This window comes from Salvelinus fontinalis, chromosome 1 (genome assembly GCF_029448725.1).
Source record: "Salvelinus fontinalis isolate EN_2023a chromosome 1, ASM2944872v1, whole genome shotgun sequence".
Lineage (NCBI taxonomy): Eukaryota > Metazoa > Chordata > Actinopteri > Salmoniformes > Salmonidae > Salvelinus > Salvelinus fontinalis.
The window spans coordinates 40226996-40254779 of record NC_074665.1 but is presented as its reverse complement, the minus strand read 5'-3'; the positions used below and the strand labels follow the sequence as shown (position 1 = coordinate 40254779).

The window sequence follows — 27784 nt, the reverse complement described above, 5'->3', positions numbered from 1 at the left end:
TATTAAAATAGGATTTCCTGCATATAGAAATGACAGTTTTTGTTTTCAACATTCATCACAGGTAACTTAAACTCAATTTTTATTCAAACAGTTGAGAGTATTTGTCTCCTAAGCAGACTCTTCAGTATCATTGTCACTTCAGAGCTGTGTGTATGTGTGTGTATTTATGTATTATATTAAGTTAAAATAAAAGTGTTCATTGTTCATTCAGTATTGTTGCAGTTGTCATTATTACAAAAATGTGTGTGTGTGTGTATGATATATATAAAACTTTTTTTATTTTTATAAATCGGCCGATTAATCGGTATCGGCTTTAGGTGTCCTCCAATAATCGGTATTGGTATCGGCGTTGAAAAATCATAAATTGGTCGACCTCTAGTCCGGTCCCTCCTGGACTCGCGATGTCGTGGGGGTTGGCTCCAGTACCTGGTGGACTGGGAGGGGTACAGCCCTGAGCAGGGCTGTTGGGTCCCGGCGGCCAACATCCTGGACCCCAAAACCATATTCTTACCTGCCAAATGGTCCACATAATATACTGGGTATACGTACAATTGAATTGTCAATTGTTAGAATTTAGTCACTTAGGAAAAAAACGGACTAAATGACCATATTAACATTTACATTTGAGTAATTTAGCAGATGCTCTTATCCAACACCTATACTTTCAAGGAAGCTAGGCCAATTTGGACAACAGCCCATGCCTATGGTCCATTAGGATACCGAATTGTCATTATCGTTAATGATCCTCATGATCCTTAACGACAGATAAATGGATGTTAAATAACCAGTATGTTCTGTCATTTCCTACACAGGGAATCACATTTTCTCAGAAATGAAGTTTCTGAACCCTGCACCTAAAATGACACTACATAAACAAATAGCTACCTCATGTCACTGTAGATAGTCTGTCAGGCACCATATTCTTACTAAAGAGAGGAGAGCACTTTCCATTTCAAAATTGGTTGAGTATTTGTGTATATGTAAAAGTGGAGCTATTTTCACTATAGCGCCTACAAGTAGTATGTGAACGTAGTCCCCCACACACGATAAGGCACCTCACTTGACAAGAGCGTAATGTGGGTGGTTTATGAGCATGGCTGTGTAGTTAGTGGCTATAGCTCCATTTCACCCTCGTTCTCTCCTCTCACCGTATTTCCGTGTGTGTGTGTGTGGGGGGGGGGGGGGGGGTAGGGACAATCTAAACCGTCTAAGTCCTACAACTCACCAGGAAGCGATGTTCTCGAATGACACACAGCTGCTTGGCCCACTGGCCCAGCCACTTCTTCCTCCAGAGGAAGGCGCAGATGCGCACGTCCTTCATCAGCTCGATGGACGCCTCGGTGGACGGCCACTGGTGCTGCGCCGACAATGACGACTTCCCCTTGGTCACTTCCTCCTCATCGTAGGACTCATAGGAGCTGCTCACTGCCTCGCCGTCATCTGGGAGACACAGGGAAGGGGGTCAGAGGTGAGGTTAGGACAAGGAGGAAGTGGAAGACGATGAGGATGAATTAATGACATTCCAATTGGAAATGCGTGTGTGATGACTTTTCGTTGTCCTGTTAAGTAGGCAATTAGTTTGCACACGGAGGTGAGGACTGCACACTCATCATAGAAAGGTATGAAAACATGCACAGTTGACCCCTCGCCCCCCAAGCATGCACACACACACTCGCACACTGATAGGAGATAGGCAGGTACCCCATGTGATCACAGCATAGACCACATTGTCTGAGCTCTTTACTTGTGTCGATGCTCCCGAGAGGAGACCAAAACAACCCAAATCTACAGGGAGAGGGCTAAAGGAGAGAACGAGGAGGGGAGAAGAGGACAAGAGTGAGGAAAATAAGACAGGGTTGCACTATCCCAATGCTATACAGTATAAAGGAAACTTTGAAAAGACAAGAGCAACTCATATATAAGTACTTATATATATATATAGATATATATAAGTAAATGTATTTCTTTTCTTGTATTATATATTTTATAGACCTGAAAAGCTTGGTTGCATACACTATCAGAATTAATAGGCTAGCAAACAGAAGCTAAGCTCGGTGAGACTTTTTTTTTCATGGCCACATTAATACGTATACTCAATAAATAACCTTTTAACCTACCTCTATGAAAAGATAAGTGCGAATAACCGCTCACAAACCAGCATGTTTAGTGTCGAACAGTGTTTCACGAAGCGTAGCATTTACCAGTCGTATAAACTGTCATGTTGGAAACATGGCTTGCTAATTCTGACGTGTGGGTGTATATGGAACTACCAGTGCATTTCCTGCGACGTGAGATGTGGCTACTGTTAAAGTAGTGTCGTTTAAAGTTGTGGTCAAACCAAACACACAGCCTTCTAAAGAACAAAGGAGACTTGACCTGAATGACAGGGTTCACTTTCAAAGCTGGGTTACACTTTTGTAACTTTTTAAAATGTAACCTTCATTTAACCAGTGCATCTCGTAGAGATAAATAATCTGTTAGTCAAGAGAGACTAAAAAGTAATCTCCACAATATAGTTACGGTAACACTGTAAAAAAAAAAAAAACATTCAAAGCATAAAGTAATCTTCCGCTGACTGCCGGTGTGGGTGCAGGCTTAATAATCCCTTTGGGGGAAACGGGAAAAAAATATACAATACAAAAACAAAATAAAAAAATCAGTCACAGTCCAAATCACATCCCTACACAGGTGCAAGGGCCTATGAGGATGGAACACTCGTCGACAGGATTCCTTGTAATGCCTCTGCTGTAAAATAAAAAATTCAGCCCCACTCACAAAATGCCTATTTTCTCTGATTTCCTCTTTGTTTGCTTTGTGCAGTTTAGAACCAATACAATAAACGATACAAAGTCCACCTTTTTAACATGCAACATGTCAGGATCCTGTTGGTGAGTAAGATTTACTGGTTTCTCTAATCCAACTACCGTGCTTTCTTCAGTGTTACACCCTTCTTTAACTCTTCTCAACGCCTCTGGATAGGAGACACGCTGGACAGCCCTTACTCTTGCCACCTCTGTCTCCTTCTCCCTAACAGTGGTCTTAATGAATTTGGGCACATGCTCGCCACCACAATTGCAGCATTTCACCTCAACTGACATACAATACTTCTCCCATCTCCATTTATTTGATTTATTTCACCTTTATTTAACCAGGTAGGCCAGTTGAGAACAAGTTCTCATTTACAACTGCGACCTGGCCAAGATGAAGCAAAGCAGTGGGACAAAAACAACAACACAGAGTTACACATAAACAAACGTACAGTCAATAACACATTAGAAAATAATCTATTTACAGTGTGTGCAAATGTCGAAGAGCAGGGAGGTAAGGCAATAAATAGGCCATAGAGGCAAAAATAATTACAATTTAGCATTAACACTGGAGTGATAGATGTGCAGAGGATGATGTGCAAGTAGAGATACTGGGGTGCAAAAGAGCAAGAAGATAAATAGCAATATGGGGATGAGGTAGTTTGGTGTGCTATTTACAGATTGGCTGTGTACAGGTACAGTGATCGGTAAGCTGCTCTGACAGCTGATGCTTAAAGTTAGAGAGGGAGATATAAATCTCCAACTTCAGTGATTTTTGCAATTCGTTCCAGTCATTGGCAGCAGAGAACTGGAAGGAAAGGCAAAGACTTACAGATGACCTGGAGCCAGTGGGTCTGGCGACGAATATGTAGCGAGGGCCAGCCAACGACAGCATACAGGTCGCAGTGGTGGGTAGTATATGGGGATTTGGTGACAAAACGGATGGCACGGTGATAGACTACATCCAGTTTGCTGAGTAGAGTGATGGAGGCTATTTTGTAAATGACATTGCCGAAGTCAAGGATCGGTAGGATAGTCAGTTTTACAAGGATATGTTTGGCAGCATGAGTGAAGGAGGCTTTGTTGCGAAATAGGAAGCTGATTCTAGATTTAATTTTGGATTGGAGATGCTTATTGTGAGTCTGGAAGGAGAGGTTGCAGTCTAACCACACACCTAGGTATTTGTAGGTGTCCACATATTCTAAGTCAGAACTGTCCAGAGTACATACACTTGACACATGTCCACATAGTTTACATTACAGGGTATCTCACATAACCCAAATATACATGCGAAGGAAGAGACTCTTCTTCAAAGAACAAAAGAATGGATGGTGTGGGCTTCCCTTCTCCATCAACCATACAGGTCTGTCGGCGTGCACTAACCACTTCATCTACTTCTTCAGTTATATCCTTTGCACTCACTTCTGGCACCACTCCAGAGATAACCCCCTTGCTACGCAGATCCACAAACGACACATTCCAAAGCAAAGCGAGACAAAAAAACTAAATTATTAGTTATCCTCACTGATACAACCTTATCAAACGCATCTCTGATGTTCACTGAGACGTCACAATTATCTCCCATATAACGCCATCAATTCAAAACTTCAAAGAGTCAGAGTCAAAGAGAGTCAAAGAGTCAGAGCAAGGCTTTACTAGATTCCACAATCACTTTACTTCTCTTATTTCCCTTCTTGTTCACCACCGTAATCCATCCCTTCTCATCTCCACTGGCCGTGCCATCAGTTTCAAACAAAACATCCAGCCACGCCAGCTCCTCTAATCTACTCAAACCATCTAAACTGGAACAACTATTTCAGTAACCGGTGCAACTAACAGATTAGATTAGTTTTTAAAAAGTGTGTTATTTATCTTGGTGTAGCATAATCAATCAATGCACATGCAAAAACACAGATATTGCAGCAAACCATTTTTTGAAATCTAACTGCAATAGAGCATGTTGGGAAATATGGCAAAGATGGGCGTGGTTTTGCAGATCAGCAAAATTCAGATTACTTTTGAGTCAACCTCACTTGGGATGTGAACTGACAACCTTTCGGTTGCCAGCAACCTGTATTTGCTGCTACAACACTGGATCTGTGGGTATGATAAAGATTATAAAACAATTCAAACCAATAGACATTCTGTCATTTGTGTGTATGGGGAAACGCTTTTGGGTGCCACGTAGAACCCTTTGATTTGTCCCTGTAGGGGAACCCTTTTGAGTTCCATTTAGAACCCTCTTATGAAGAACCCCCTGGTTCCAAATAGAACCAGTGACAGGTTCTACAGTTATACTTCTAGGATACTTCAGATGTGCTTACTGAGATGCAGCAAAAACACAGTATTTTTACATTCGAATTATTGTTGTTTCCCTTACTTTTACTGCAATTTGAAATGTAGGTGTGGGCAATGGGGTGGCGGGTTCTCATTAGCATATTTTGGAGCACGGTCAAAAATATGTTGTATTTGTACCAAACGTTAGTAGAAGTGTTGTACCAGTTTAAGTGGCTTTATCGTTATGTTTATGCAGGTTGAGCAGCTCAGTTGTCCACACCCAGTTCTACAGTCTTTGCAAGAGCTTGTGACAATCAAGAGCTGTTACTGTGCATTTTCCATTAACTTAATAGCAGTTGGTGATCGGGAAGTTCATGTTAAATTTTCAATAACTTAGTCAGCTTGCTGCAAGTAGTTATTCTAAAATACACACTACACTTACTGTGGCTGATCTCTGTCACGCTCACTGACCTGGTGGTGTGACAGGAAGGTCAGTTTGCTGCCAAGTAAGAGGTTGAGGCCTGGGGCCTCATTGACAACCGTTATAAAATATAAAAATATTGAGATTTATATTGAGATTTCAAAAATTTGCCAACACCATGTATTCGCATGTTTCCTATTAGAAATCAGACCTGTCGTACAACTGCCCGCGCGAACAAGCATTATAACTCACCCTGAAAAATGCCCATCATTCACCCTTATTTGTTGTATATTTTGGAAGTACTGGAATTAGGCCAAGACAGTATCTAAAGAAAATAGCAATGCCTGGCGCACTTGAACAAATGTCTTTGGAGATGTTGGCAGAATGCTTTCTTTTTTTGCTATATCTGTTTCTGAAAGACATTTGCAAATTGTTGTGGACCTGGAAACAGATTGTTTGATTGCAAAAATATTTAGCATTCACTTTTTCCTGAACCTAAATATTCTGCACCACCTACAAATTCTGAAACATTGCCTACTCTGGAAAACATTTAAACTATAGTAGGCCTACAAAACAGTGGTAGCCTACACACTTCAATGCAAAAGATCAACAGTCTGTTCACCTGTTAAATTTTACTGTAATGTTATAAACCTCACTCCCTGTCGAAAGAATGAAATTGCTTGAAATGATCACAGCCTATCTAGCCTAAAAGGCCCAATTAAATGAGAGATGTGCATGTTAATTTGGTGTATGGCTACTTCAGGAATATGAACTCATCATGGCCAGAAAAGGTGAGCAATTTATTCTGCAATGGTTATGATATTCAGAGCCTTCAGAAAGTATTCACACCCCTTAACTTTTTTCACATTTTGTTGTGTTACAGCCTGAATTTAAAATGGATTAAATATGTATTTATTTTTCCCATCTACACATAATACCCCATAATGACAAAGTGAATCAGATTTTTTTTTTTTTTTGCAAATGTATGGAAAATGAAAAACACTGCTCAAAAAAATTAAGGGAACACTTAAACAACACAATGTAACTCCAAGTCAATCACACTTCTGTGAAATCAAACTGTCCACTTAGGAAGCAACACTGATTGACAATAAATGTCACATGCTGTTGTGCAAATGGAATAGACAAAAGGTGGAAATTATAGGCAATTAGCAAGACACCCCCAATAAAGGAGTGGTTCTGCAGGTGGTGACCACAGACCACTTCTCAATTCCTATGCTTCCTGGCGGATGTTTTGGTCACTTTTGAATTCTGGCGGTGCTTTCACTCTAGTGGTAGCATGAGACGGAGTCTACAACCCACACAAGTGGCTCAGGTAGTGCAGCTCATCCAGGATGGCACATCAATGCGAGCTGTGGCAAGAAGGTTTGCTGTGTCTGTCAGCGTAGTGTCCAGAGCATGGAGGCGCTACCAGGAGACAGGCCAGTACATCAGGAGACGTGGAGGAGGCCGTAGGAGGGCAACAACCCAGCAGCAGGACCGCTACCTCCTCCTTTGTGCAAGGAGGAGCACTGCCAGAGCCCTGCAAAATGACCTCGGGCAGGCCACAAATGTGCTTACAGCCCAACACCGTGTAGGATTTTTGGCATTTGCCAGAGAACACCAAGATTGGCAAATTCGCCACTGGCGCCCTGTCCTCTTCACAGATGAAAGGAGGTTCACACTGAGCACATGTGACAGATGTGACAGACGTGACAGAGTCTGGAGACGCCGTGGAGAACGTTCTGCTGCCTGCAACATCCTCCAGCATGACCGGTTTGGCGGTGGGTCAGTCATGGTGTGGGGTGGCATTTCTTTGTGGGGCCGCACAGCCCTCTATGTGCTCGCCAGAGGTAACCTGACTGCCATTAGGTACCGAGATGAGATCCTCAGACCCCTTGTGAGACCATATGCTGACACATGCACTCTACTGGTGTAGTGTCGCTCATCTGGTATGCTTGTGTCGCTGTGCAGCTCACAGCTGGTTTTCCCTTTGTAATTCGTGAAAGTTTGCAAAGCCTGACACATTCCTCTAGCGTCAGAGCCGGCGCAGTAGGATTTGATCTTAGTCCTGTATTAACGCTTTGCCTGTTTGATGGCTCGTCGGAGGTCGTAGCGGGATTTCTCATAAGGGTCCAGATTAGTGTTCCACTCCTTGAATAGCGGCAGATCTAGCCTTTAGCTCAGTGCGGATGTTGCCTGTAATCCATGGGTTCTGGTTGGGGTATGTGTAACAGTATAGCTTCCGTCCCTCTCCTCGCCCCTACCTGGGCTCGAACCAGGGACCCTCTGCACACATCAACAACAGCCACCTTCGAAGCATCGTTACCCATCGTTCCACAAAAGCCACGGCCCTTGCAGAGCAAGGGGAACAACTACTTCAAGGTCTCAGAGCGAGTGAGTTCACCGATTGAAACGCTATTATCGCGCACCCCGCTAACCATTTCACATCGGTTACATTCACCTTCCTTTTGACCTCCTCCTTTTCCGCAGCAACCAGTGATCTGGATCAACAGCATCAATGTAAAGTATAGCTTCCGTACCTCTCCTTGCCTCGATCCAGGGACCCTCTGCACACATCGACAACAGTCACCCTCGAATCATTGTTACCCATCGCTCCACAAAAGCTGTGGTCCTTGCAGAGCAAGGGGAACAACTACTTCAAAGTCTCAGAGCGAGTGACATCACCGATTGAAACGCTATTAGCGCGCACCCCGCTAACTAGCTAGCCATTTCACATCGGTTACATATGTACGTACAGTATGTACCGGTCACTGTGGGGACGACGATGTCAATGCACTTACTAATGAAGCCGTGACTTATGTGGTAAACTCCTCAATGTTATCGGATGAATCCCGGGAATATATTCCAATCTGTGCTAGCGAAACAGTCTAGACAACTTCCATATTGAGCACGTCACTGGAACTTCCTGTTTGAGTTTTTGCTTGTAAGCAGGAAGATAGAGTTATGGTCTGATTTGCCAAAGGGAGGGTGAGGGAAGGCCCTGTGTGTGGAGTAAAGGTGATCTAGAGTTGTGTCGCCTCTAGTTTGGTAAAAACAAATTTCAGTTTCCCAGTAAAATCAGGGACAGGGCAGGAACTCACAGTTCATGGCTGAATCATAGGGCTGGGCCTCCTCGTAATATCCCTCCTGAAGCTCCAAGCAGGCCGGGGCCGAGGGCTTGGGGAAGGGCTCTCTCCCATCAAAAACCTGCGAGAGAAGGAAAGGAGGAGGCAGAGAGACAGAAGGATAGGAGGAGAGAGAGAGAGAGAGAGAGGTTTCTTCTATTGTCTCTTGTACTTGATCTCAGGGTTTCCCAAACTCGGTCCTTGGGTGCGCGTTTTGTTTTTTTGCGCCAGCACTAGACGGCAGATTCAAATCATCAAAGATTGATGATGAGTTGGTTATTTGAGTCAGCTGTGTGTGTGTGTGTGTGTGTGGGGGGGGGGGGGGGGGGGGGGGGGGTCGGAAACCCTGTTCTTCCGGAAACCCTGCTCTATCTTACACAATTGAATTACACACACACACACACACACACACACACACACACACACACACACACACACACACACACACACACACACACACACACACACACACACACACACACACACACACACACACACACCTCCATGAAACATCTTTCAAATCTGGGGGTTCCCCTGATTGGTGATTGGTCAAAGCACCTGTCTCTCGACTGGGCTCTCCTTTCTGAGTAAAAGGGGGGAATTCCAATCCTCCTCTGACCTTAGACTCTGCCTGGACTAGGATGGGAATTCCACATGTGTTTGCCTTGGGGTGGTAACACAGCACACCGCACAGGCTGGGCTACCTAGCTTGCCCAAATCACTCAAGCATTTCACCTCTCCCCCCTCGGGTCCAGTCATCTACAATTCACACTGTTACAACATCCCCTCAGGCCAGCGGTCTGCTGAGTTTCTCCACAACGTCTACTGCTTGAAGCATTTACTGCCTGGCCAGACTTCTCACTACACGAGGACGGATATAAATTAAGAGTTAAGCACTTTTACTACTTCTCAAGAAGACATTCCCATCTTCCGTCAAAACCACATTGTTTGAAAGGTCCTAAACAGTCATTCTGATTCCCATTTAAAATAGCCTTTTGAGTCACTATGAAATGCCCCAAATTTGAGAAACATGTATTTCTCTCTCACGGCTAACGACGAGGAAGATTGAAAAGACAGGTTGAGTGGGTATATTCATGCGCTCTCCTTAACTGACAGCTCTTTGAAACGCCTATTTCTGGAAACGTGAATGTAGTGAGCAGTGTTGCAGTCAAATAATCTCAAACTAATATGGTGATACACAAAGCAACTCAAACATTGAAATTGCATAAATGATGTCATTTATTTTATAGATATTCCATTTGGCATGTCAATTGTGATGTGATTCGCAGCAGCACTGACAGATGTCTTGACAGGACAGTTTTTAACGACCCTTCCCGCCCCTTTCGTTCTATGCTGGCTGAAGACCAAGATAGCCAGTAACTAGCTAACACCAGACACAGATGAAAGAGGAAACATATAAGTGTCTTTGCCATAGATGAATAGTGTAAACTTTGAATTATATTTGCTGAGAGCCTACAGTCAAATGTTGACACCAGTAGAGTAGCTTTCTAGCTATATAAACCACGCCCCTCTGCAAACACACTTTCTGCAATGTTGGTTAGAAGGCAGGACTAATTTAAATTAGGTAAGGGAATATCATGTTACCATTGGTGTACTAAAATGTGTGTTAGGGTGTCCCATTAATAATCCCATTAATAATCCTGCCTCCTGAATCCAAGTGTTTGACATGTGGGAGAGGACCAGTAAACTTTATGATCCAACTTTATGAATGTGAAAACAGTGATTTTTCATACATTGGTCATCATACTTTGATCTGATTTAGAGCTGACCCCATTTAGTCAACTGGTCGAATGTTACTCGATAGGCTGTTGGACGACCGAGATTTCTTTAGTCGAGAAAAAAAAGATATATATATATATATATATATACACAGTATATATCATGGTGTACAAAATACCTGTCTGAGTGGACTGATTCATTGTGGAGGCCTCGGGGATGGCATAGTCCATCAGTTTAACACATGTGCTTCTGAAATTGTATATGGTTATATTACATAAGAACAATGGTGCAACACTAATAAAAAATAATATTATTTTATAACAAATGCGCTTTCTCTCTCATTGGAAAGCTAGCAGTCGCTGTTCACAGTTCTGAAACACATCAGTGCGCTGTTGAATTGGCGCCTTTTCCTAGACCATGTTTATATGTGCATAATAGCAAAGATCAAATCAAATCAAATTTATTCATATAGCCCTTCGTACATCAGCTAATATCTCAAAGTGCTGTACAGAAACCCAGCCTGAAACCCCAAACAGCAAGCAATGCAGGTGTAGAAGCACGGTGGCTAGGAAAAACTCCCTAGAAAGGCCAAAACCTAGGAAGAAACCTAGAGAGGAACCAGGCTATGAAGGGTGGCCAGTCCTCTTCTGGCTGTGCCGGGTGGAGATTATATAACAGAACATGGCCAAGATGTTCAAATGTTCATAAATGACCAGCATGGTCAAAGAATAATAATCACAGTAGTTATCGAGGGTGTAGCAAGTCAGCACCTCAGGAGTAAATGTCAGTTGGCTTTTCATAGCTGATCATTAAGAGTATCTCTACCGCTCCTGCGGTAACCAAGTTAACCAGCATATTGGTGTTGAGAACAATGCCGCGGAGGCAGCAGCAAAATGAGGAGAGGAGAAAACAGCCGTTGCCTCATTGTCTAAGAGGAGAGAGGAAACCGGAACTTAAGTAGGTCTATAATCAACAGCCTAACTCTTAAATGTGCCTGGCTTAATAAACCATCAATATATCTACAGAAATAGGATAGATCCTGCTTCTGTTGCCTGTTTGAGTGTATGTTTAATAGCCTACTGATTCTGTGAGCACCAAGCCTCACGTAAACAATTGAAAAAATGTTGCTGTTTTTAATCTTTGCTTTGCTGTAATAAAGCCTTTACACTTGTTTTTGTTAGAACAGCCTCCCTGGTATTATTTATAATTTATGTAGTGTTTACACTGTTCCAAATTGTCTGAAAAATGATATTTGTAATAATAACAACGTTCTTTTTTTCTTGATGTCCTACTTATTGTTATTATTACTATTATTATTATTATAATAAGTAATGTTCTTATCATTAGTACATTTACATTTACATTTAAGTCATTTAGCAGACGCTCTTATCCAGAACGACTTACAAATTGGTGCATTCACCTTATGATATCTAGTGGAACAACCACTTTACAATAGTGCATCTAACTCTTTTAAGGGGGGGGGGGGGGGGTTAGAAGGATTACTTTATCCTATCCTAGGTATTCCTTAAAGAGGTGGGGTTTCAGGTGTCTCCGGTAGTAGGCTTAGTATAGCAGCCTTCTATAACCACCATCGAGCTGTAGGCCTAGAAGCACATCCTGTTTAGTCTTAATACCGTAATTTACTCAGGCCTGTAATTCAATACTTCTATAGGCTACTGTATCAATCAATCATTCATTTGTTCATGTCATCACACAGCATACGAGTAATTCGTCATTTGAAATTAAATGAAGCATTTTAGTTTTAAAATAAAATAAAGCGAGCCTTGAATAATTAGCTTAAACGGAAAAAAAAATGAATGTGACTGGTTTTAGTTTTTGCTGTAATAAAGGCTTGACAAAAAAAAGTTACAACAGACTCTCTGGTATGCTTATACTTATTTAGTGTTGTTTACATTGTTCCAAACGGTCAGAAACATTATATTGCAATCTATACAGCACCTGTTTGGCACACATAATTTGCACGCAGCCCTTGCTCCTTACCTTTGTTTAGTCACATTTATTCCACACATCTGTCTTTCCTTTTACCTCCTGAGCAACCTATAAATATTCCTGTTTTTAGTTTATTTGTCACGTCCTCTACATCCATTTTGCTGTCACATGCGTTACGGTGTTCAGAGTTTGTGATAACCAATTTATTAATGTGATGGCAATATGCTATAGGCACGACCTGCCCGCTCATTATGCAGGATTAAATGGACACTTTTTACATCATGCAGGTTTCTCTGATCAAATAGTCTAACCTAAATGGCGCACAATCAAATAAAAAAATGAGCTGTCATGTTAACAAACAATATAACCTAAAAACAGGACGAGTGGCGCAGTGGGCAAGGGCTCTGCATCTCAGTGTAAGAGGCGTTACTACAGTCCCTAGTTCAAATCCAGGCTGTATCACATCCAGCCTTGATTGGGAGTCCCATAGGGAGGCGCACAATTGGCCCAGCGTCATCCGGGTTTGGCCGGGGTAGGCCATCATTGTAAATAAGAACTTAACTGACCTGCCCACTTAAATCGTTTTTTTATTTTTTTTATTGACAACTGTTGTCCAGGAATTTCACCCCATTGTCATGATTAGTGGTTTCAAGTTTGTATCTTAAGTTTTTTTGAAAAGCTGATCATAGCGAAAAAGAAAATACTTCTGCGTTTCCCGCTGTGTAAACACATTGCAAATACGCCCGCGATAACTCCTGCTGATAACCAATGCTGGCATTGTTGGTTAAGGGGGTCATAAGTAAGTTGTATTCGGCGCATGTGACAAATAAAATAGGATTTGATAAAGTCGGGTAGCTGATATTCAGAGCTTAAATAGCCAAATCGATTTAGACACAGGAATCAGGACTAATAAAGGCAATGCAATGGCCTGATTTACAAACAGTAGGCTTACCGCATAGATGGACATTCATAAAATGATATTTCAGGCAACACTGTAGTCTACACCTCAGTAACAACGGACCGACACCAACGCCTTTGGATGTCTTTTCTTGGTGCCGTTCCGGACTTGATTTCCACATCCACAGACATTGGTTTTTGGTCCGATCCGGACCAAATCTGAACCAATCATAGACTTCTGTGTTTGGTTCAGATTTGGAGGGGTTCAGATCGGCTTGGATTTCAACGTCCACGGACATACATTTTTGGTCCGGTCCGGATTAAATCTGAACCAATCATAGACATTTGTTTGGTCTGGAACAGCCTTGATTTGGTCCAAACATAGACATCTATAAATGACTCATTTTCAACTTTCATACAGAACCAAAAATAAGCCTGATTTCAACATCTGGTTATAGGTCAGGCCCTATTGTGCCCTAGCTGGACAGGATTAGTTTTACTCGAGGAGATATGGTAATGTGATTATGTGCCAGTTGGACCAGTAACCGAAAGGTTGCTAGATCGAATCCCCGAGCTGACAAGGTAAAATATGCCGTTCTGCCCCTGAACAAGGCACTTAACGCACTGTTCGTAGGCGATCATTGCAAATAAGAATTTGTTCTTAACTGACTTGCCTAGTTAAATAAATGTTAAATAAAAATAAATAAATGTGCATGAGCACAAAACACCACGTCTGTAAATTTACATCTCTATGTTTTGAGAGAAATGTCTGAGTATGACAGCTGTTGCTCGCGGTTTGTGCAACAAAACAATAACTGATTCGATAAATTGAACGTTCATGCGCATAAGCTACAGTTGAAGTCGGAAGTTTACATACACTTAGGTTGGAGTCAGTAAAACTCGTTATTCAACCACTCCACACATTTCTTGTTAACAAACTATAGTTTTGGCAAGTCGTTTAGGACATCTACTTTGTGCATGACACAAATCATTTTTCCAATAATTGTTTACAGGCAGATTAATTCACTGTATCATAATTCCAGTGGGTCAGAAGTTTACATACACTAAGTTGACTTTGCCTTTAAACAGCTTGGAAAATTCATGGCTTTAGAAGCTTCTGATAGGCTAATTGACATCATTTGAGTCAATTGGAGGTGTACCTGTGGATGTATTTCAAGACCTACCTTTAAACTCAGTGCTTTTTTGCTTGACATCATGGGAAAATTAAAAGAAATCAGCCAAGAACTCTGAAAAAAAATTGTAGACCTCCACAAGTCTGGTTCATCTGGTTCAATTTCCAAATGAATGAAGGTACCACGTTCATCTGTACAAACAATAGTACGCAAGTATAAACACCATGGGACCGCGCAGCCGTCATACTGCTCAGGAAGGAGCCGCGTTCTGTCTCCTAGAGATTAATGTACTTTGGTGTGAAAAGTGCAAATCAATCCCAGAACAACAGCAAAGGACCTTGTGAAGATGCTGGAGAAAACAGGTACAAAAATATCTATATCTACAGTAAAAAGAGTTCTATACAAAGATAACCATAAGCAGCATACCACCCTGTATACCACTGCTGGCTTGCTTCTGAAGCTAAGCAGGGTTGGTCCTGGTCAGTCCCTGGATGGGAGACCAGATGCTGCTGGAAGTGGTGTTGGAGGGCCAGTAAGAGGCACTCTTTCCTCTGGTTTAAAAAAATATCCCAATGCCCCAGGGCAGTGATTGGGGACACTGCCCTGTGTAGGGTGCAGTCTTTCGGATGGGACGTTAAATGGGTGTCCTGACTCTCTGAGGTCATTAAAGATCCCATGGCACTTATTGTAAGAGTAGGGGTGTTAACCCAGGTGTCCTGGCTAAATTCCCAATCTGGCCCTCACACCATCGTGGTCACCTAATAATCCCCAGTTTGTAATTGGCTCATTCATCCCCCTCCTCTCCCCTGTAACTATTCCTGAGGTCGTAGCTGTACATGAGAACGTGTTCTCAGTCAACATACCTGGTAAAATAATGGATAAATAAAATGTAAAATGTTTAAATGAAACCTGAAATGCTGCTCAGCAAGGAAGAAGCCACTGCTCCAAAACCGGCATAAAAAAAGCCAGACTACGGTTTGCAACTGCACATGGGGACAAAGATTGTACTTTTTGGAGAAATGTTATCGGGTCTGATGAAACAAAAATAGAAATGTTGGCCATAATGACCATCGTTATGTTTGGAGGAAAAAGGGGGAGGCTTGCAAGCCCAAAGAACACCATCCCAACCATGAAGCACGGGGGTGGCAGCATGATGTTGTGGGGGTACTTTGCTGCAGGAGGGACCGGTGCACTTCACAAAATAGATAGCTTCATGAGGGAAGAAAATTATGTGGATATATTGAAGCAACATCTCAAGACATCAGTCAGGAAGTTAAAGCTTGGTCGCAAATGGGTCTTCCAAAGGAAAATGGGTCTTCCAAAGGAATGGGCCAAAATTGTGAAGAGCACAGGGCGCCATTGGCGAATTTGCCAATCTTGGTGTTCTCTGGCAAATGCCAAACGTCCTGCACGGTGTTGGGCTGTAAGCTCAACCCCCACCTGTGGACGTCGGGCCCTCATACCACCCTCACGGAGTCTGTTTTTGACCGTTTGAGCAGACACATGCACATTTGTGGCCTGCTGGAGGTCATTTTGCAGGGCTCTGGCAGTGCTCCTCCTTGCACAATGGCGGAGGTAGCGGTCCTGCTGCTGGGTTGTTGCCCTCCTACGGCCTCCTCCACGTCTCCTGATGTACTGGCCTGTCTCCTGGTAGCGCCTCCATGCTCTGGACACTACGCTGACAGACACAGCAAACCTTCTTGCCACAGCTCGCATTGATGTGCCATCCTGGATGAGCTGCACTACCTGAGCTACTTGTGTGGGTTGTAGACTCCGTGTCATGCTACCACTAGAGTGAAAGCACCGCCAGCATTCAAAAGTGACCAAAACATCAGCCAGGAAGCATAGGAACTGAGAAGTGGTCTGTGGTTACCACCTGCAGAACCACTCCTTTATTGGGGGTGTCTTGCTAATTGCCTATAATTTCCACCTTTTGTCTATTCCATTTGCACAACAGCATGTGACATTATTGTCAATCAGTGTTGCTTCCTAAGGTGACAGTTTGATTTCACAGAAGTGTGATTGACTTGGAGTTACATTGTGTTGTTTAAGTGTTCCCTTTATTTTTTGGAGCAGTGTATATTAGTGTAGACATCAAAACTATGACATACACATATGGAATCATGTAGTAACTAAAAAAGTGCTAAACAAATCAAAATATATTTTATATTTGAGATTCTTCAATGTAGCTACCCTTTGCCTTGATGACAGCTTTGCACACTCTTGGCATTCTCTCAACCAGCTTCATGGGGAATACTTTTCCAAAGGTCTTGAAAGAGTTTCCATATATGCTGAGCAGATGTTGGCTGCTTTTCCCTTCACTCTGCGGTCCAAGTCATCCCAAACCATCTCAACTGGGTTGAGGTTGGGTGATTGTGGAGGCCAGGTCATCTGATGCAGTACTCCATCACTCACCTTCTTGGTCAAATAGTCCTTACACAGGCTGGAGGTGTGTTTTGCATTATTGACCTTTTGAAAAATGAATGATAGTCCCACTAAGAGCCAAACCAGGTGGGATGACGTATCACTGCAGAATGCTGAGGTAGCCATGCTGGTTAAGTGTGCCTTGAATTCTAAATACATCACTGACAGTATCACCAGCAAAGCACCCCTACACCAGCACACCTCCTCCTCCATGCTTCACGGTGGGAACCACACATGCAGAGATCTACTCTGCGTCTCACAAAGACAGGGCGGTTGGAACCAAAAATCTCTAAATTGGACACACCAGACAAAATTACAGATTTCCATTTGTCTAAAGTCTATTGCTTGTGTTTCTTGGCCCAAGCAAGTATCTTCTTATTATTGGTGTCTTTTAGTAGTGGTTTCTTTGCAGCAATTCAACCATAAAGGCTTGATTCATGCAGTGAATTGAGATGTCTGTTACTTGAACTCTGAAGCATTTCTTTGGGCTGCAATCTGAGGTGCAGTAAATTTATGAACGTATCTTCTGCAGCAGAGATAACTCTGGGTCTTCCTTTCCTGTGGCGGTCCTCATGAGAGCCAGTTTCATCATCCATCATATGCTTGATGGTTTTTGCAAGTGCACTTGAAGAAACGTTCAAAGTTCATGAAATTTTCCGGATTGACTGACCTTCATTTCTTAAAGTAATGGACTGTCATTCCTCTTTGCTTATTTGAGCTGATCTTGCCATAATATGGACTTTTTTATGCACTTTTTTACCAAATAGTCGAAAAGAGAGCACACAGAAAGAAGGCTGTTGTATAAAATACCTGTCTCCGGATTCCATCTTGAAACAAAGGCAAACATGGCATCCGTGACACAGAGGGAGAATGTCCATCCCTGCATACGGGTAAGATAATCTAGCTAGCTACATTTTCAGATATCTAATTTTGTCAGAAAGTTGTTTTCATTTCAAGTTAAATTGTAATGTTAGCTGGCTGGCTCGCTAGCTAGGTAACATTACTTGTATGATCTGTGTAGTAATATGATTCCTGTCTTAGAGCCATTTGCATTGCTAGTTATAGCCTAATGTTAGCTAGCTAACATTGAACCTGGTTGGTTAGCTATCTGTAGATTCATGCAGGGTTGTAATGTTATGAGTTGGGATTATGGTTTACTATTTAGCTCGCTACATGTCTAAACAAAAGACTCCACTATGCAAGTAACCTTTTCAATAGAATGTTCATGATGTCACTGTGACAACTGACGATAGACGTAGCTGGTAAATTCGCTCTGGCTATCTACCCCGATTTCAGCGCACTCGTCTGAGTGTGCCAGAGCGCAGAATAACTGACAAATTTACGGACGCTCAACACCCGTTGAATATGGCCGGTGTCAGTAAACGTTGGCAAAAAAGCATCATTAAATTGTTCCCAGCAGCACAGTTGCAGTCACCAACGCTCTGGATAACATAACAGCCTAACCAACTCTGCTAGGACTTCACCCTCCTAAGTCCAAACAGTCTCACTTCCCACGGCGACCAGAATCCCCCCTCCCACCCTACCCCACACACATAGGATGCGTCCCAAATAGCAAACTATTCCCTGTATAGTACACTCACTACTTTTACAAGAACCCTATAGGCCCTGGTCAAAAGTAGTGAGCTGCATAGGGAATAGGTTGCCATTTGGGATGCACAATACACACACACAATAACCCCTGCCTCATCACCACGGAAACGGCAGGCCAGGGTAGCGGTTCAGGAGTCAGGGAAAAAAATAACAGTCGCGGGGGAAAGAATAGGGGGGAGTGTTTTGAGAAAGAGTGGGAAAAAACCCAAATGAACACCCAGAACATGGAAAGTCCCTCGTTCCTATGCCAAGAATTCAGCACAGCGAAAACACTCACTCGGGGCTGGGAAAGAGGGAGAAGATAGTGATAAAAAATCAGCAGGGCTGCTGTGTTGTTAAACCTGGGTCCAGGGCTCTGATAATGTCCCTGTCTATCTCCCTGCTCTTTCCTTCACTTAGATTTCCTGTATGGTTTTATATGACACAACTATGGACACTTTGGTCCCAACTTTTATACTTGTTAGTATAGGGAACCAAATTGAATTGCTCAATCATTTTCCAACACGATGAAAATGAATTAGAGTTGTGAGCATAATAAAAGTCATTATAATAGATTTTTGTATTCTATTTGTTTTTGTCATAATTTAAAGTGAAAGCAGTTTTTACTGGTGGTGGTAGCCTAGAATTACTGTATATTAGCAGTAGTAGTAAAACTGTATTTTCTGTTTGTACCTCCATTATTCATAATGTAAATCGGGTCGTTCTTGAATTGTGGCGGCATTTGCGTCCCTTGCCTTTGCAACCATGCAAAACGCTTTAAAAATACAAATAGTCACACACCATACAGTTTTTTGTTTATATTGAACTGTTTATCAATGATAAAACATAATGCAAATCCTTTATACTGCAAAACTTTGTTTATGCATTATTAAAAGTATTTAAGGAAAGCAAATTGGCTTGTCCCAGTAGTGATGTTTAGAGTTGTAGTGACATGTTTTGGAGATTTAGAGATACAGTGCGTTCGGAAAGTATTCAGACCCCTTGACTTTTTCCACATATTGTTATGTTACAGCCTTATTCTAAAATGGATTACATAAAACAATTTACAATAACCCATAATGAAAAAGCGAAAACAGAAATACCTTATTACAAGTATTCACTCTTTGCTATGAGACCCAAAATTGAGCTCAGGTGCATCCTGTTTCCATTGATCACATTTGAGATGCTTCTACAACTTGATTGGAGTCCACCTGTGGTAAATTCAATTGATTGGACATGATTTGGAAAGGCACAAACCTGTCTTTTGGTAGGTTCTCCCATCTCCACAGAGGAACTCTGGCGCTCTGTCAGAGTTACCATCGGGTTCTTGGTCACCTCCCTGACCAAGGCCCTTCTCCCCCAATTGCTCAGTTTGGCCAGGCGGCCAGCTCTAGGAAGAGTCTTGGTGGTTCCAAACTCTTTCCATTTAAGAATGTACTGTGTTCTTGGGGACCTTCAATGATACGGACATTTTTTTGATTCCTTTGCCCAGATCTGCTCCTAGACACAATCCTGTCTCGGCGCTCTATGGACAATTCCTTCGACCTCACAACTTAGTTGTTGCTCTGACATGCACTGTCAACTGTGGGACCTTTATATAGGACAACCATCTCTGCAGCACTCCACCAATCTGGCCATTATGGTAGAGTGGCCAGACGGAAGCCACTCCTCAATAAAAGGCACATGACAGCACCGCTTGGAGTTATCCAAAGGGCACCTAAAGGACTCTCAGACCATGAGAAACAAGATTGTCTGGTCTGATGAAACCAAGATTGAACTCTTTGGCCTGAATGCCAAGCATCCCGTCTGGAGAAAACCTGGCACAATCCCTACGGTGAAGCATGGTGGTGGCAGCAGCATGCTGTGGGGATGTTTTTCAGAGGCAGAGACTGGGAGACTAGTCAGGATCGAGGGAAAGATAAACGGACAGAGAACGGACAAGTACAGAGAGATCCTTGATGAATACTTGATCCAGAGCGCTCAGGACCTCAGCCTGGGGCAAAAGTTCACTTTACAACAGGACAATGGCCCTAAGCACACAGCCAAGACAACGCAGGAGTGGATTTGGGAAAAGTCTCTGAATGTCCTTGAGTGGCCCAGCCAGAGCCCGGACTTGAACCCGATTGAACATCTCTGGAGAGACCTGAAATGGCTGCGCAGCAACACTCCCCATCCAACCTAACAGAGCTTGCGAGTATCTGCAGAGAAGAATGGGAGAAACTCCAAAATGCAGAATACAGATGTGCCAGAGCATGTAGCGTCATTACCAGAAAAGACTCAAGGCTGTAATTAATCACTGCCAAATGTCCTTCAACAAAGTACTGAGTAAAGGGTCTGAATACTTATGTGAATATGATATTAGTTTATTTTTTATTTGTCAACATTTCTAAAAACCTGTTTTTACTTTGTCATTAAGGGATATTGCATGCAGATTGATGAGGGGGGAAAACAATTTAATCAATTTTAGAATAAGGCTGTAATAACTTAATAAAATGTAATAAAATGAATACTTTCCAAATGCACTGTATCTATTATTTTGAATGCTAGAAAGTAAACAAAATTATGTAATATATTGTATAGATCAATAAAAACAAAGGCGACTAATAAAATGCATATTGTTATCACTAGTATAATGCATGTCCCTTAGTTTTAGGTCATTGGTGTTACCGCCTCGAAAGTCACTAAATTCAAAGATGTACAAGGACCTTGAGCATTCCCTTCAGAGTCAAACATATCTACATTTAAAAAAGTTATTAGCTAATCCCCCCCCCGTTTTAATATGTTAAACATTTGAGGATTCCATTGATCATTTTGTGTCTAAATCCAAAGTGTCACTTGGTGTTACTCGATTTAAATGAAGGGAAATAGCATTGCGAGCTAAATAATAAATCATATCACTTAAGTAAATTATTTTCAAAGGGTTAATTGCTTTAGATTTGGGCATCTGTGGCCTCCATTCAAGAAAATCCTCAATAACCCCAATTGTCACATTGGTGTTACCATCATTCAGTGTTTTTTCCGTAAGTACATGGAGTAGCCAAACAAATAGAAAAAGTAGCCAGCCCCAGGTTGTTCATGGCGGATATGGTCAAAGAATATTTTGGGCCAGAACGAGCTCTATTTTAGTATCCTCTGGTATGGTCTAATGCCTGGATTCCATCCGAAATGCACAGCTAAATTATTAATGCCTGGATCCCTTTTATACTTGCTTAGTCAGTGTGGGGAACCAAATTGAATTGCTCAATCATTTTCAAACATTGTTAGCATAATAACAGTCATTATAATATAATCCCAAAAAATGTATTTGTTATTGTCATCATAATTTAAAGTGAAAGAGGTTTGTACTGGTGGTGGAAGTACACAGCAAAATGATTAAAGCCAAGATTCCATCTGAAATACAAATCAAATCAAATTGTATTTGTCAAATTCGCCAAAAAACAACAGGCAACAACAACCTTAAATGCTTACTTACAAGCCCTTAACCAACAATGTGGTTTTAAGAAAAATACCTATAAAAAAGTAAGAAGCAAAAGTAACAAATAATTAAAGAGAAGCAGAAAAATAACAATAGCGAGGCTATATACAGGGGGTACGGTACAGAGTCAATGTGTGGGGGCACCGGTTAGTCGAGGTAATTTAGGTAATATGTACATGTAGGTAGAGTTATTAATGTGACTATGCATAGATAATAACAGAGAGTAGCAGCAGTGTAAAATAGGGGGGGGGGGGGGGGGGGGGGGGGTGTAGCCATTTGATTCGATGTAAAGGAGTTTTATGGCTTGGGGGTAGAAGCTGTTTAGAAGCCTCTTGGACCTAGACTTGGTGCTCCGGTACCACTTGCCGTGCGGTAGCAGAGAGAACAGTCTATGACTACATAAGTGTTAAGTAAAAAATAGATAAGTAACAAATAATTAAAGAGCAGCAGTAAAATAACAATATCGAGGCAATACACAGGGGGTACCGGTACAGAGTCAATGTGCGAGGGGACCGGTTAGTCAAGATATTTGAGGTAATATGTACATGTAGGTAGAGTTAAAGTGACTATGCGTAGATAATAAACAGAGAGTAGCAGCAGTGTAAAAGAGGGAGGGAGGCAATGCAAATAGTCTGAGTAGCCATTTGATTAGCTGTTCAGGAGTCTTATGGCTTGGGGGTAGAAGCTGTTAAAAAGCCTTTTGGACCTAGACTTGGTGCTCCGGTACCACTTGCCGTGCGGTAGCAGAGAGAACAGTCTATGACTAGGGTGACTGGAGTCTTTGACAATTTTTAGGGCCTTCCTCTGACACCGCCTGGTATAGAGGTCCTGGATGGCAGAAAGCGTGACCCCGGTGATGTACTGGGCCGTACGCACTACCCTCTGTAGTGCCTTGTGGTCGGAGGCCGAGCAGTTGCCATACCAGGCAGTGATGCAACCCGTCAGGATGCTCTCGATGGTGCAGCTGTATAACTTTTTTGAAGATCTGAGGACCCATGCAAAATCTTTTCAGTCTTCCGAGGGGGAATAGGTTTTGTCGTACCCTCTTCACAACTGTCTTGATGTGCATGGACCATGTTAGTTTGTTGGTGATGTGGACATCAATGAACTTGAAGCTCTCAACCTGCTCCACTTCAACCCTGTTGATGAGAACAGGGGTGTGCTCGGTCCTCCTTTTCCTGTAGTCCACAATCATCTTCTTTATCTTGATCATGTTGAGGGAGAGGTTGTTGTCCTTGCACCACACGGTCAGGTCTCTGACCTCTTTCCTATAGGCTGTCTCGTCGTTGTCGGTTATCAGGCCTACCACTGTTGTGTCATCGGCAAACTTAATGACGGTGTTGTAGTCGTGCCTGGCCGTGCAGTCATGAGTGAACAGGTAGTACAGAGCACGCACCCCTGAGGGGCCCCGTGTTGAGGATCAGCGTGGCGGATGTGTTGTTACCTACCCTTATCACCTGGGTGCGGCCCGTCAGGAAGTCCAGCATCCAGTTGCAGAGGAAGGTGTTTAGTCCCAGGGGTCCTTAGCTTAGTGATGAGCTTTGAAGACACTATTGTGTTGAAGGCTGAGCTGTAGTCTATGAATAGCATTCTGACATAGGTGTTCCTTTTGTCCAGGTGTGAAAGAGCAGTGTGGAGTGCAATAGAGATTGCATCATCTGTGGATCTGTTGGGGCGGTATGCAAATTGGAGTGGGTCTAGAGTTTCTAGGATAATGGTGTTGAAGTGAGCCATGGCCAGTTTTTCAAAGCACTTCATGGCTACAGACGTTATTGAATACTTTAACTTTACCTCCCAGATTGGTAAAATTAGTTTGGTATTGAGAAGAAAAACATGACGTTACAATTAGAATGACCTAAAATGTATGAATTCAGTGTGATGTTAGTTGTTTTGGATATCGTCTAGGCCTATATGATCAGGACTATTTTCCATGTAAGATAACCTTTTTTAACATTAAACCGGTCTTCTCTTGGAGGGACAAAATGGCGCCGTAGAGTGAGCACCGTGTTTCAGTGCGCTCCTGTGGCATTTGTTATTTTATCTCTTTATATTCATTTCTGACCTTGAAAAAGTAGTACAATTTGTGACATAAGTTACTCTACAGGTTTTGATTATTATTATTACGTTTCCGTCAACATGCCTGGCAGAACTACTAAGAACTTGACCAAAACCACCACCCCTGTACAGTCGTGGCCAAAAGTTATGAGAATGACACAAATATACATTTTCACAAAGTCTGCTGCCTCAGTTTGAATGACGGCAATTTGCATATACTTCAGAATATTATGAAGAGTGATCAGATGAATTACAATTAATTGTAAAGTTCCTCTTTGCCAAACAAATTAACTAAATCCCCAAAAAACATTTACACTGCATTTCAGCCCTGCCACAAAAGGACCAGCTGACATCATGTCAGTGATTCTCTCATTAACACAGGTGTGAGTGTTGACGAGGACAAGGCTGGAGATCACTCTGTCATGCTGATTGAGTTCGAATACCAGACCGGAAGCTTCAAAAGGAGGGTGGTGCTTGGAATAATTGTTCTTCCTCTGTCTACCATGGTTACCTGCAAGGAAACACGTGCCGTCACCATTGCTTTGCACAAAAAGGGCTTCACAGGCAAGGATATTGCTGCCAGTATGATTGCACCTAAATCAACCATTTATCGGATCATCAAGAACTTCAAGGAGAGCGGTTCAATTGTTGGGAAGAAGGCTTCAGGGCGACCAAGAAAGTCCAGCAAGCGCCAGGACCATCTCCTAAAGTTTATTCAGTTGCGGGATCGGGGCACCACCAGTAGAGAGCTTGCTCAGAAATGGCAGCAGGCAGGTGTGAGTGCATCTGCACACTTTTGCAGAATAGCCTGCTGTCAAGAAAGGCAGCAAAGAAGCCACTTTTCTCCAGGAAAAACATCAGGGACAGACTGATATTCTGCAAAAGGTACAGGGATTGGACTGCTGAGGACTGGGGTAAAGTCATTTTCTCTGATGAATCCCCTTTCCGATTGTTTGGGGCATCTGGAAAAAAGCTTGTCCGGAGAAGACAAGGTGAGCGCTACCATCAGTCCTGTGTCATGCCAACAGTAAAGCATTCTTAGACAATTCATGTGTGGGGTTGCTTCTCAGCCAAGGGAGTGGGCTAACTCACAATTTGCCTAAGAACACAGCCATGAATAAAGAACACATCCTCCGAGAGCAACTTCTCCCAACCATCCAGGAACAGTTTGTTGATGAACAATGCCTTTTCCAGCATGATGGAGCACCTTTCCATAAGGCAAAAGTGATAACTAAGTGGCTCGGGGAACAAAACATCAATATTTTGGGTCCATGGCCAGGAAACTCCAGACGTCAATCCTCAAGAGGCGGGTGGACAAACAAACAAAAAAAGAATTCTGACAAACTCCAAGCATTGATTATGCAAGAATGCACTACCATTCTTCTGGATGTGGCCCAGAAGTTAATTGACAGCACGCCAAGGTGGATTGCAGAGGTCTTGAAAAAGAAGGGTCAACACTGCAAATATTGAATCTTTGCATCAAATTCATGTAATTGTCAATAAAAGCCTTTGACACTTATGAAATGCTTGTAATTATACTTCAGTATTCCATAGTAACATCTGACAAAAAATATCTAAAGACACTGAAGCAGCAAACTTTGTGGAAATTAATATTTGTGTCATTCTCAAACCGGGGTTAACAGAATTATGAATCCAGGCACAATGGCTCAAGTGATCCAAAAGATGACTGACAACATTATTAAGGTGATTGATGTCAAAGATAGCAACTGTCTTGGAAGCAATAGTAGGCCATTCAGCCGAACTACAGGTTGTCAAGTATGTTGATAAGGCGGAAGGAAGAATTTTTCCTATAGAAACCTTGGCTACATCAATGGACACTAAAATAAAGGCACCTGAGGAAAAAAGTACTCTTAAAAACATCTAAATTGATATTGGATAAGGAGCATCTTAAAATGCAACAAGGGGTGTTTAGACAAGTTATTTTTTCATAATTTACAGAAGTAGAGGTGTGGAAATTCTTGTGAAAAATAACCTACCTTTTGACACAGAGCCTAAGCCCTGTTTAAACGGGGGGGGGGGGGGGGGTGTTCTAAGCTATATGGAATTGTTTTAAGAAAGTCATAACCAAGGATCATTTAGCTATTTGATTTTGAATTTTAGGAGCAGTTAAAAGTTTGGACACACCTACTCATTCGAGGGTTTTTCTTTATTGTTATTAATTTCTGTTATTATTTTCTACATTGTAGAATAACAGTGAAGAAATCAAAACTATGAAATGACACATATAATCATTTAGTAACCAAAAAAATGTTAAACAAATCAAAATATATATTTTAAATTTGAGATTCAAATAGGCACCCTTTGCCTTGATGACAGCCTTGCACAATCTTGGCATTCTCTCAACCAGCCTCATGAGGTAGTCACCTGGAATGTATTTCAATTAACAGGTGTGCCTTGTTAAAAGTTAATTTGTGGAATTTCGTTTGGTTGGTTCTTGGTTGGTTCTTGGTTAGTTCTTGGTTAGTTAGGTTGGTTTTGTGCAAGCTACCTGTGCTGTGAAAAATGTCTGTCCTTTTTGTATTTGGTGGTGAGCTAACATAAATATACGTGGTGTTTTCACTGTAAAACATTTTAAAAATGGGACATGTTGGCTGGATTCACAAGATGTGTATCTTTCATTTGCTGAATTGGACTTGTTAATGTGTGAAAGTTAAATATTTCTAAAAAATATATTTTGAATTTCACGCCCTGCACTTGGCCTGGCTGTTGTCATAAGTGTACCGACGTCGGGCATGCAGCCCAAAGAAGCTAAAGACTATTGGAAAAACATTCCAGGTGAAGCTGGTTGAGAGAATGTCATGAGTGTGCAAAGCTGTCATCAAGGAAAGGGTGGCTACTTTGAAGAATCTCAAATATATTTAGATTTGTTTAACACTTTTTTGGAAGCTGTTTTTCAGTCTCTCGGTTCCAGCTTTGATGCACCTGACTGACCTCGCCTTTCGGATGACAGCGGGGTGAACAGGCAGTGGCTAGGGTGGTTGTTGTCCTTGATCTTTTTGGCCTTCTTGTGACATCGGGTGCTGTAGGTGTCCTGTAGGTCAGGTAGTTTGCCCCCGGTGATGCTTCGGGCAGACTGCACCACCCTCTGGAGAGCCCTGCGGTTGCAGGCGGTGCAGTTACCGTACCAGGCGGTGATACAGCCCAACAGGATGATCTCAATTGTGCATCTGTAAAAGTGCGTGAGGGTTTTAGGTGCCAAGCCAAATTTCTTCAGCCTCCTAAGTTTGAAGAAGCACTGTTGCACCTTCTTCACCACACTTTCTGTGTGGGTAGACCATTTCAGATCGTCAGTGATGTGTACGCCGAGGAACTTGAAGCTTTCCACCTGCTCCACTGCGGTCCCGTCGATGTGGATAGGGGTGTGCTTTCTTTGCTGTTTCCGGAAGTACACGATTAGCTCCTTTGTTTTGTCAAGGTAAACCCTAGGTAAAACTGGCCAATTTGCAGTGTACCATACACTGCTGGTTCACGCAGCCCTGTATGGTACGCTGCTGGTTTACGCATTCTCTCTTCTGAATAAAATCACAACATTTGAAAGACAGTTAATAGCTTTGTCATGATTTCTATGTCAGTACTGTATATGTTAAATGGAATTAAGGGAAAACCAGATACATGCACAAATATTCCCACACACCTATCTTTTTAGACTTATCAGATTCCACAAACTCCTCATGTTAAAGTTTAAACACTGAGGTAAACACAAATTCTCAGACACTCTTTAAAATAAATTGAAATAATTACAATAAAAAAGCTTATTTTCTCTTTTTTATTTCACCTTTATTTAACCAGGTAGGCCAGTTGAGAACAAGTTCTCATTTACAACTGCGACCTGGCCAAGATAAAGCAAAGCAGTGCAACACAAACAACAC

The 27784-nt window shown here is 42.2% G+C and overlaps 1 protein-coding gene across 2 annotated transcripts in view; it reads right to left on the bottom strand.

The window, feature by feature from the left end:
* The window catches only part of afap1l2 (actin filament associated protein 1-like 2), a 159539-nt gene that overhangs the window by 57914 nt on the left and 73841 nt on the right, over window positions 1–27784 (bottom strand). For both annotated transcript variants that reach the window (XM_055921013.1, XM_055921006.1), the window contains exons 5-6: window positions 8607–8712; window positions 1226–1440 (exon numbers count right to left, since the gene is read on the bottom strand). In XM_055921013.1, coding sequence (XP_055776988.1) covers window positions 1226–1440; window positions 8607–8712 — 321 coding nt within the window. The remainder of the gene's footprint in view (window positions 1–1225; window positions 1441–8606; window positions 8713–27784) is intronic.